The sequence below is a fragment of the Buteo buteo genome, chromosome 27 (assembly GCF_964188355.1).
Source record: "Buteo buteo chromosome 27, bButBut1.hap1.1, whole genome shotgun sequence".
Taxonomy (NCBI): Eukaryota; Metazoa; Chordata; class Aves; order Accipitriformes; family Accipitridae; genus Buteo; species Buteo buteo.
The window spans coordinates 11,540,686-11,553,393 of NC_134197.1; the positions used below are offsets into that span (position 1 = coordinate 11,540,686).

The following is a 12,708-nucleotide window of genomic DNA, read 5'->3' on the forward strand; positions in this document are numbered from 1 at the left end:
CTTTGAAAAAAATGACCCTAAAATGGTAGAAAACTTAGTTGGCATTTTTACAGACAGGCAGTAGTTAATCTTCTATCATGTGGGGTGTTAATTAAAGTCTACATTGAACAATATTTACCATCAGATTAAGGGCAATGAGGAAAGCATTTCTGGAAACCTGCTCTCACAAAGTTGGGAAATACTAATCCGTGTATTACGAGTTCTCACAGTTTTAACTCCCACACTGAAGTTAGGAACTTTCACTTGCTTTTCTTTCCTTCCCAGAAATGCATCCAGCTGCCTCTGGAATTAGAATTAATATTCATGTCAATAATTTTCTTTGTATAGAGATGTATTTGCATAAATTGACTAGATACTAATTATTTTGGTCCCCACTTATTTTAAACTACGTTTTGCAATATAATGTTTCCCTTTTGCATCATTTTCTACACACCTTTATGAGATCTATTGAATTTTTATTGTTCTGCTATGTAGGCCATCTCTGCTATTTCTGCTGTATAAGCATTGCTTCAAATGGGAGCGTTGCTCTGATACCATTAGTCATTTGGTTACTGTCTTCTGACCTTTTACAGTATCAACAGAGTATTCTGTAACATGTTGATCACAACTGTAACTAATACTTTAATAACATAATGCTAGCCATAAACACAACGAAACATCAGTATCATTCAGCTGTGTACCAAAGCAACATTCCTGCAATCTGAAAGCAAGATCCAGCTCAAGATTCCTCTCTGCCTGTAACTTAAATGAAGTTACTTTTAAATATTAAAAAGTACAGTGCTTCTTGATCAAGAAATCATCATGACACAGAAGTACAGTGGAGGAGCTAGATGGCAATTGCCATGGCTCTCACCAGTGAATGTGCTTATTTTTATGTATTTATTAGTTTATAAACTAGTCTTTCTTGATGCAGTGTCTGGGACACTGTATATAATTTTGCAGAAAATTAAACTAAACTGGGTGCAGTGCCCAGAAAATGCATCCATTCCCTTAAAAAAATAGCTCAAGGGGTCTAAAAGTTAAAACTAGTAAAACAAAAAGGAGGCAAATAATGGTCAGTAATGGATTGACCTGAATAGAAAAGACTTTCATTGAACGCTGAAGACACTGGTAACACATACCATAGCTTTCCTTTGCCTAAGGCAACAGTTTCTGCAGGTGGGCCAATTATTTTGTACGGCACAGTAATTCAGCAGGTAGCTATATGGCATATACCTAAGGGCTAATCCTGCTCCTACAGAAGTCAATGGTGAAAATCCACATCCCGGAATCACAAACAGAGTTAGATGTTGCCATACCGACAGTTTCAGAGCTTAAAACTTAGTCACTAACTCTGGATCCAGAGGGCTGGTACAGGTGTGTGTGCTTATCTGTATGCCTAAGAATGGACTTATACTCAGCAGGGCGCTTGGCAGTGAAACCAGTCCTCAGAAAATATACCAGAGCGGGATGAATCTGTCTCTCTTTCAGATATAGTTACTGCCTGCAGCTCTGCAGAAGAAGTCCATAACCAACATCAGGTTGGGCCTGGCCTAACTGTTAGGAATCCTTTTGCTTGCTCCCTCTTTGCTAGCATAAAGCTTTCATCCTGTTTCTGACCTGGCTTCAAAGCAGCAAGGAGTGTTCCTGTGCAAGCTTTGCTCCATCTTAATGACTAGGGCACTCATAGAAGTTAGAAAAGACATTTTTGATCTCCCCTTCTGGATGGGAAAAGCTTAATCCCTGATCATGAAGAGTGCTATGTCTACTGGATTTCTACATTAAAATCATGTGAGCTTTCAACTTTGGTGGCATTTTTGAACGAAAATGGCCAAGACCACTGTGTTGTGTGGTACACTGCAAATGCGTGTCTGAGAATTTACTTTGACAGGCCCTGCTGGTAATCTAGGTGTGGAGATAACAAGTTTGTGAAGCTATAGACAGGGGCTAGGTGCTGAGGTGCTCAGCAAGATGGCAATGTTAATGAGCACATGCAATGGCAGAACTCTACAAGTCTCAACAAGCTTAAATTATGTTCCTACAAAGCCAAGACAGCTAAAGAACTTAATGTGTTTCTGTCTATTGCTGCTAGCACACTGTCTAAGACAACCTAAAAAGAGCCTTAGGTGCGAAGTCTGACAATGAATCTGATTCCCTGGTTTTGCTGTGAATAGAGCAGGTTTCTCCAGCAGACATTATAACAGACTGCATCTCAAACTAAAAAAACCCTGGAATATATTGGTAATGCCTTATAGATTTTGCAGGTTCATTCTGATTTTGTTTGGTTTTCAGGGCTCTTGCTGATGTTATGCGACCTCAAGGTCCTTGTACAACAGATCATATGGAAAGAGATCTAAACATTGTAGTACATGTGCAGCATTATGAAAATATGGAGACGAGACCTCCTCCAAATAATTTACGTAAGTTGCATTATAACTTTATCAATATCTGGAATGCTGGCACTAAAATGAGCATTATGAAACAAATATTGCTGGATGTCAAATGAGGATCAACAGTACATGGGTTCTTGCAAATTAGAACTATTCTTTATTTCAGAAGTAGAAATATTTAGGCTTTCCTAGTGCAAATAGTGCAACACTAAGAGAAAGCCATTTTGAATAGAAACATTAGTTATTATATTTATTTTTAATTAGTTGTCCTGGTTGATTAATATTGGTTTTGTATCTTTGTCTCATTCTACCTGGTGTTTTTGCTCAGCTCATCAAGCTATGCCTTATTCAATGTTTTGTTATACCAAAATACAAGTAGTTAAGCTTACAGCAAGATTTAACAAGATGTTTCACAGGGCTGTAACATCCAATAAGAAAGTGGTCTGATTAGGCTGTTATATCATCTCCACTAGTAAAACAGTTAAATACTTTCCTGGCGAGCATCAAGTTGTATGTGGTTTTTACTTTCTCTTTTTTTTTCTCTCTAAGGGAAAGGCGAGAGGAAGATTATTATTTTAAGTTTGAAATAATATTTTTATTCTGTATCTGCTATTACGTGTTTATGTTATTGAAGGCAAGGAAAACATGCACCTTGGAGCTTCAGAGGAAATATGGTGACATTTCAAGTGGTTCTGAAGTCCTAGGAACTTATTTCTCGGTCTTGTATTAGACCACGGTACAGATCTTTCTCATGTTGATTTTCCTTTTGTGATGAACAGTTCCACTGCAACTTTAATTTGGATACATATTTATGTATTTTATATTCATCCATATCTTAAATATATATACATACGTGAATATATATACATGCATACAAATTATAGATAATATATTTACAAATTCAAGTTCAATATATTTATAAAAGAAAAGGGTATCATTCAGGAAGGTTTAGATTGTTAGGCAGTGGGTGGCTTTATGCTGTGTGGTGGATCAATGTAGATGTAGATGTGTGTTTTACTGCAAATACACTTTTACTGGTATTTAGATTTTGAAACATTCAAAGTATATGCATTAGTCTTTTCCTTATCTTTCTGTAACTATAGAAAGCAGAAAATTTGCTTATATTTGGACAAAGAATGAATTTTATTTGGACTGCACTGTGCAGTTACTGTGAGATTTTACTGCTTTCTTTTGGGGGGGAGGGTATAAAAACAATGGGAGAAAGAGCAGATTCATATGCTGCATGCACTCCTGATGCTTGTTTTGTGGTAGAGGCTGACTGCAATTTCTTATGTGCATCGTTACAGAGTAACAGGAGAGAATTAAAGCTGTGACCTCTAATAAAGTTACCACATATAGTGAAGTGTGACACCTAATCTGTCTGCACTGCTCTCCAGCAAAGTACTTCCACCCGGTCCTGTGCAGTTCTACACTGCAGAGGGGGAAGTACATACATACTGCAGCATTACGTCCCTAATTGTATAAAAACACACCACTTCTGCAGGGGAACTTATGCTTCTGTCTCAATCAAAGGTGCTCTAGTCCCCTGGAGCTGAGGTGGTGAACTGCTGAAGGTTTAAGGAGGATGGGAATATGCACTATATCTCTCTTTGCTCTGTGTATTAGCTCTTTGCTGATCTCGGATCCTTCCTGTGACCATGTTTTCATGAAGGAAGATGCCAAATGGTAATGCAGTTAGGGTACAATCCTTATTTTCTCTTGTATGTTAAATGTTTATTCAGAATCCCAGTTAATGAAGGAACCAGAAAGTAAAGAGATTCTTATTGCATTGATTGTATCTAGATTTTTGTAATCATCACACTGAGATATTTTGCTTAAAACTCTTTGTATACTACAATATATGACATAACACAGCAGGTCTTTAAACTCATTGTTTCTTGGCTTTGAATTCAGATTTAAGCCTCGCTTCTATAAACTCTTGCATATAAATGCAACTCAGAGCCACATAGTTACTGCATCAAGAAAGAAAAAGAAAGATACATTTAATAATAGCTTAGGATCTTGGCTTATGATGGCTCTGTACCACCGCTGTCTCAGAATTTGGCCCTCTGGCACAGATGGAGGAATGATATGTGAAACAGCTTTTGCACCACTGCAATTTACAACATAGAAACACTACTGCTACTTTGGAGCTATCTTAATCCATTGGGTAATGAATAGGGGCAGTCCCAAGACTGCTTCACATGCAGCTCAGGCATTCCTTCTACAGATGGAAACCTCAGAAGCAAGCAACTAAGATGGTAGCTGTTTCAGTCTTTAATCAACTTTATGGATTAAGTCAATCATTTTAGATTGTTCAATGCAGACCTTCAAGTAGTGAAATTACTCAATGCATTCTATAACCGATACTACATACATTTGCTTCATAGCAAGTAGATCATTATTCTGTATTTGTTGCCATTATATTCCCTCATAAACTCATCTAACACATGACTAAATGACCCACTAGAATTAGCCAGAAGGTCACAAATTATTAAAGTCTGTTGAGAGCATGTGCATTTACGGTGCAGAAAAAAATCTTTATAAAGAAAAATTATTAAGACATATTTTCCAAGCCCAGCATGTTAGTAATTTGAAATTTTATAGTGGAGTTCTGAAACTCTACAAGAGTGGATATTACTTGCAGAAACTTTGGCAGTGCAGCATTACCTACTACTAGTGCTGGAAAAGTGACTGGCTTTTTTTGGTATTTTTACAAGCAAATAAACCAGACTGAATTACAGCTTTTGTAAAAATTCTCTTCTAGATCTTTACGTATACAGAGGAAATGAAATAGTACAAAATTATAGCATCAGACACTTTGATATGTATTTTTTAAGTTTTCTTTTCTAAGTTACCACTTTCTATCTACTAGTCATCCCAAAATGAGACTTAAAAATTTGAAACTGATATACTTGTCATATTGGTCCATAGATATGAAGAGGGCAGGAGGAATTTCTTAGCCATGATGTACCCCTTCATATTGTGCCTTTCAGAATACTGAAGAGGAACTACTGAAGGCCAAACATTATTAAAAATGTTCTAAGTTGAATGTTCATTTGCTATTTCTGCCCTCTTGAAAACATTTTGCTGATGCTGCCAACCTGTTCTGAAAGTGTTTTATTAAGGGAAGCTCTGTCAAAATGACAAACTTCACATGATCTCTGACACTGAAAATGAATGTGTTTTTGTTTCTGGTCTGTTTGTTACCAAAGGACAAAGAATTTCTAAGTCGCCTGCAGCTAGCACAGCTATTTGCCAAAACTAGCAGTCCAATGGAAGGCCAAAAGTAAAGATCTCTTTTCAGTGTCTTGCAGTTTACTCAGTTTCTTGTCCCTTCTTTTCTGATACTCAGAAAAGAACAGACATATTGGAGGTTCTGGATAAACATAGGTTTTTTTCTTTGCCCATGTGAATCCAGACACCTAGATGCTTTTTAGTAAAAGCTATTTTGTTCTTAGTGGTTGTTAGTTGTCAAAATTTTCTTACAGTACTGTGCTTTACTTAAGATTACTTTTCCGTTATTTCCCTTCATTCATACACATTAGAATGTAGTGGTGCTTTGTAAACAAGCAGCAGCTATCTACCAAGAATCATAGCATTCAAGTTTTCTAACAGGAAATGTTCAATAAAATAAAATAAAAAAGAGGACATTTAAAGGTTATGTTAAAAACATAAAACCAAAAGCAAAGCTTCCTGCAGAATTTGAGTTCTTTTGTTCATCTCTGACTTTCATGAATCTTAAGAAAGCAGCAGCATTCAAGATTTTCTTTTTTCTTCTTTTTTTTTTCTTTCTACTTATTGTGTTAGAAGTGAACAATTTATTTAACTTCTTGGGATTATAACACTGGTGCAGTGGGAGTTAGGAGGCTTTGCAGCTACATCCTCATTTCTAAAACTTGATTACTGCTATTATTTCTAATTCATAATCTATGATAGCAGAGTGAAACAAATACTTAAGTTAGTGCAATCCACAGTCACTTTTCCTAATGATCAGTGAAAGCTCTGTTACTCTCTCCTCAATAATAGCTAGCCTTGCACTAGTTTATTTAAAGCATTTATGCAGACTCCCAAGATAAAGGTGACTTTAAAGGGAAGTCAGTTCTACATTATGGAGGTTTTAAGATGAAAAATGCTAGTTTTTAGTTAGTTTGACATGTATGGATTATTTATTCATTTTAACATTAAAAAAAATAAGTGAATTGTAAATACACCATTCAAAGACGGAAGTGTTGCACTGTATCAAAAGGCCAATTTTAATACTGGCCAAGGATTTGCAGCACATGTGATTAAAATGACTTTTTCTGTTCTTAAATATATGCAAGGGAATAATGTGTTTGTGGCTGCATTTGATTGTCAGTTGTCCTGGATACTTACTAACTACAAATGCTAATGCTGAAAACAAAGCTAAGACATTTCTTTAACTGGTGCCTTATGATAAGTTAACTTTTGTTATTTCTTTGTTTCTACGTTGAGACAGTAAGCATTTAAATAGTAACATATTTTTTGAAGTTCTTGCGTATTAGAAGAAGCATTCTGTATTGCGTATTCCTGTGCTTTCCCCCATTTCTGCAAATAGAAGCTCAGCCTCTGTTTTCTAGTGAGAGAAACTGTCACTAGTTTGACACTCTGAAAATACAGTTAGAATTTGCAAGAATTTTTTGCAGTCTCTTTCATCCCTAGTGAATATACTTTTTGTTGTTGAATACAGTGGTCTTTGGCAAACTAATTATTTTTATGTTTAACATCCATAAACATGCTTGTATCAGATGATTCATTGTGTTGCATTGCCTAAATATAATTCCTATTGTTGCTCATTGGCAATAAGCATACAGGAATATTAAGAAAAATTAGTAAAGAGAAGTACTATTTTCTGAAATGCAGAGCTCTTGAAGTGTATAAAACATGGTAACTAATTTACTTACACAGTAACTGTTGGACAATGAATTGCATAATATTGAAGTAGTCATTAAGAATGTGTAGGTATTACTGTAACAATCTGGTGGCAGAAGCCTTGAAACTCTAGCAAAACCCTTGTTCAGACAGAGGGGTGCAAAATCTGAAGGACTGAGCAAATAACTGTATGTTTAGCCTCACTGGTATCTAGGTAGTTTGACTACAGTAAAATGCTTTTTTTAGGCCTGGCTATATGCGCGGGTCTAGCCCAGAGGAATTGGACTATGTTCTTCATAAACTTTAATTGGCTGTTCACCTCTTACTTAGAAGGATGGGGTTCCAGCCATGTTTTATGAGTGAAAAGGTGGACAACACTAATAAGTTTTCAGCCAAGAAAAAGATAGTTTTAGCACAGTGACAGAAGAAGTGAAGAAGTACTGCTGATGGAGAACTCCGAAACAGTGAAGAATGAGGGAGAATAAAATGGCTAGCTTAATTGGAGGGTGTACTTAGTGTGCCAGAAACTACAGTGTTATGACGGAGGGCAGGGACTGTAGTCAGTAAGTATTGGGAATTTGTTTCCATTTGAAGTCTTAGTCTTCACTGCCAGTATACAAAATCTCATTTTACTGGAGTTTCTATGATCTATCCAGGAAACACCTTAACACTATTAAAAAAAAAATCTGATAATTTAGATTAAATTCCTGAGGTAAAAGCTAGTAGACTTAAGTTAACTCTGGTGGAGGGCTATTTACTACATTTTGGTTGTAATACACAACAAAGAGGACAAATTCCACATTTAAGTTATACACGTTACAAAACTAATCATCCAAGAAAAAGCCCACACTACCATCACCAGCCATGTGAAAAGAAATACTGCATTTTTAAAATATAATTTCTGTTTGAGGTTAAAAGCTGCAAGCTGCTTTGTCACAGCTGTCTTGAGACCACTTTTTAAACTACTTGAAATTAATTTCTAGATACCGACTTCAACTGAAATTATGCTACCAGTAGAACTTCAAAGCATTAACAAATTGGTGATAGAATTTTTGTTAATATTCTTACAGCTATAGTAATGCATTCCAGAGCTCTAAAGCTTCCATGCCGGAAACAAAATCTTCCCTATAAACTTAAGAGTGTGGAGATGCATTTCTCTTGCAACTCAGTCAGTCACTGTAAGACAGTAATGTTTAATCAGTTCTGAATGTGTGTTTAGACTCACAATCATTAATATAAAAAATGTTTCTAATTTACATTCAGATTTTAATTCAGATGCATGATGCTGATTTATAAGAAGATGCTATGAAACTTCTTGAAATACCAATAAGTATTTCCAAGGAAGTTAATTACAACCTGAGAATGAGAGCTGCTGAGTTTGTTTAGGAAAGAGAAAAAGTAAAACAAATGAAGTATCTCATTTGTCATTGACTGTTGTACATTTCATCAGTTAATTTTTTTTAGAAAACAGGATGATTTTGAAAATGTTAATATATATCATACACAATAGCTTTTTATTTATAACTACAGAAGTCTTCACGAAGTATAGTATGTCAGAACTCTAGCAATGTGCCTACCATACAATTAATTCCATGACTTTGGAATGATCCTGTTGACTTATAGCAAGCAAAATAGTAAACACAAAATTTTGCATGAACAAAGACTGGGGGATTGCATCCTGGGTCTATAATCAAATAAAATTGTGAACTCAACATCATTATGTATGTTCAGTGGGTCCCTTCTTTATTCTAAAATATTTCTTGTTAGATATGATCTTATTGGAAACTCTATGAGAATGTTATGCATCCTACCTGCAATTTTAGTCAGTGGGAGATGTTTTGAACTATGTTGGGTAGGTCTTCATAAGCTCTGCTCCATATAACCATTTCCATTAGGACTGAACAATGAAGTTTTCACTCTATCTTTCTTCATTTATTGTACAATGAGAACAATTAGATTAGATTACTGCCTTGCATCCTATCATTTACTTCTAGTCAGCTTTTAATTCAGATAAATTTGACATATCTTAATAAAGATATTCATCAACATAAAATGTATTTGGGAGAAATACAGTTAATCACTGACATTATCCTTTAGCAGCAATAATTAACATTATGGTAATAAAAATTATTTAGAATATATTTTTATACTTTATAATGTAGTTTATAAGGCTGAATAATTATTTAATAAAATAAAAATTATTGTCATGACAGAAGAGAGCATTGCTGTACTAGACTATTATATAGGCAGCTTTGAGCCACACAACAGCAGACTTGAAAAGCACATATAAAGGATGAGACTAATTTTGCTGTCATGGGGGTGCAGATTAAAATACTTTGAAATGTTGTACAGTAGTACAGGGATGTATTTACCATATACAAGATGAAAAGTTCAGTATCTAAATGTGGTTTGGCTTTGGAAAACAGTTATGCATTTCCCTTTAATTCCACTTTTACTTTTGTACTATCAGCATAATTATTTAATAAGGGTTTAGTTCCAAAGGTATTTGTTATTAGAAATTGCTATGTCCTGTCATCAAATACTCATCTGAAAACAAAGGCAATGCTTAGAAGAATAAGCATCCTCTACTGTTTTGGCATTTTGCAAACATTTTATTAATGAGGTGCTATACCTATTAAATACTACTCAATTTAATATCTAAAATTGTATTTTATCTTTGGACAGGCACACTGAATAATAGTATTCTCAATGTTGAATAACTTCCAGTGCAAAATATTCCCACTGTTAACCACAACTTTCAGCAAGATCAATCATCAATGCTTCATACCTGTTGCAATATTTCATGTCACTGGGATTCTTAATGTCAAAAACTGGTATAGGAAACAATGCCAAACTAATAGGAATCAAGTCTGGGAAAAATAAAAAAAACCCCAACAACACAACCTTTTTATGATTGTATTCTGCTAGGTTTTAGCTCCTTAAAATGAAGAGGATAGAGACTGAGATACCTTTTTTTTTTTTTAATATGGCATGAGTCACCTCATTGAAAGGCAAAGAAAAAGTACCTTTTGCTTTCACTGTTGGTTTGCCAACAGACAAACTACACTTGCCTTTTCCATGCCAAAACAATATCGTTTTTAACTGTTGACTTACAGCTTAATCATCTCCCTGAATCCATTAACTCCTACCCTCATATTTTGTCTTAAAAATCGTAGATTTGTAACAGAAATTATAAAAACATAAATTCATTAATACATCAGTTTCTGTCCATGCATTCAGGCGCAAGCATTGACTATTGCTGATATAACCCATACATCCAGAGCTAAACATATAAATTTTTATCACTCTGGCTGTATGAAACTTTGGTACTATATTTTAGATGTTAAATGCTCTTATCAGAAATTTAACATTCTGTAAAATTACTTCCCTCTTCATTTTTTAATCAGTCATACCAGCTTTGCCAAGCAGAATCAGTACAGTGGTTAGAAAATAAAGTAGAAGAGGTTAGCTGCATACATTAAAAAGCTTATGAATACACATCCCAGTATTATGAGGCAATTGTGATATGCTATTCAGTGAGAGATATTTTCACGAATTTCAGTCTACAGTTTCAATCATAAATGATTTTTGGTACCTTTGTTCTATATTCTCTGCTTTACATCGTAACTTTCCTTGAAATGTACACATTGGCTCTGACTCCAGTTTTATTATCAGAAGATAAAGTCAAGAAGGGAACAGAGTGTGTTTAATATTTATGAAATAGCTTTGTTGTTGATTTTTATAATAGAAAAAAATTTGAAAAAATCTCTGGAACCATGATAAAAAACTATACTGATAATCATTCCCAGATGATTACAATGTGGGGTCTAATGTTTTCCTAGGTATACAAATAAATTAAATCTTTGGTTTTTAGTTACCACATTTAAATAGCTTTTCAGAACCCTTCAGTAATATTTTTTTGTTTTTAACTCGTACATTTAAGAAACATGTCTGTGCACCCAAGCTTAAGGCTATAACTATACTTCTGAATCTGTAATGAATTTGTAACATAATCCAAAATAATCGAATTTTCCTTTACCATCCACTCCTTACCAATTAAAGGAAACGCACATTTGATAAACATTTATACACACATACGAGCATACACAAAAGAGACTGTGCATGACAAAATTTGGACGCTATTGGAGTTAGCGATTTGTTTAGCTGGAAGTGTCCACAATAAACTGCCTCAAACAGAGATCTGTTTTTTACCCTGAAAACTTTGTTCTCACTGTGTTAGGTCACCTTTTACACTCTACAGCACTAGCCAGGAAAAAAACCCCAGCCTTTCCTATGTAGATAGGTGCTCTTCCAGGGCTAATATGATCATTCCCTAGCACTCTTGAAGTGCTTTATTGTTTTCTCTTAACATATTCTCCATGCATACTAAACCTTGTGCTTCCTATTGCTGTCTCTTCTGCTGCCTGTAACAAGCTGGTCCTCTATGACTACAAATACTGTTTGATGATGCTACTTTTTATTTCAGAAAGTCTGTGGTCAGCCATTGTGGACATCATGTGAAAAAAATACCACAACATAGAAAAGTATGGCAAATGTCTACTAGCATTTCGTCTTATCAACGGGGCACTGAAGATTAACTACTTTCAGCCATAAATTACAAAATGGTAGTGGACGCGATTCAGAGGTGAGGGTAGGCACGGTCTGTGAGCCTTGTAACAAAAGTAGGATTTTGACAGTGCTTACAGTAGTGGCTAGTTTAAGCCAATTAGATGAAATTCTGATTGGTCAAAAATCATAGTAAAGCATTCACCATCTTTAATGGCTCAAGGATTTTACCCAGGGGCACTACAACTCACTTAGGACCTCATATATATCTTGTTGAGGGGAATTATGTTTTTGTTATTAATCTTGAATACGGAAAGAGATAAAGGGATATGCAGGAAGTTTATCTTAGGGCTTCGCAAAAAAACGTGACACAGCTTAGAGAATTCAGTGTTGGAGAAGGAAAAATGCATGTCCATTGCCAAGAGTAATGAAAGCTATTTAGGGGAAGTGCAGTGAAATCTACCAAATAATTTACCAAATTAAACCCTCCTGAGAAGTGTTTTGAGAAGCCAGGAGGCTAGAAGTAGTTTCCAGCTAGATGTACTTTCCATTTTTGTTCTGATTTCGGGAAAGTTTGGAAGTCTGCAAACGAGGAAAATGTCCGTGCCCTCGGCATACAGGAGAAAGGGAACCTTTCATGCTCTTCTTCCACACTCCTCCCCTTTGGCAGCACAGCTGCTGTAGTTGAACAACTGTTGTCACCCCCAGTATGCAGAACAGGCCTCTTGGAGGGCTTGTGCGGATACTGAATTCTCAACCACTGAACCCTGGCACAAAATAGAATTGCAGGTGGCAGCTTTCACTTATGTAAATGGTCTAAAATTTCTCTGGAACCTTACGTGAGTAGAGAACTGAGCACAGTGGAGATTTGTTTCACTGA

At 35.4% G+C, this 12,708-nt stretch overlaps 1 protein-coding gene across 1 annotated transcript in view; it reads left to right on the plus strand.

Moving 5' to 3' along the window:
- The window catches only part of SHISA9 (shisa family member 9), a 193,360-nt gene that overhangs the window by 5,587 nt on the left and 175,065 nt on the right, over window positions 1-12,708 (plus strand). Inside the window, exon 2 of the mRNA XM_075058441.1 lies at window positions 2,272-2,399. Within this exon, the coding sequence (XP_074914542.1) occupies window positions 2,272-2,399 (128 nt within the window). The remainder of the gene's footprint in view (window positions 1-2,271; window positions 2,400-12,708) is intronic.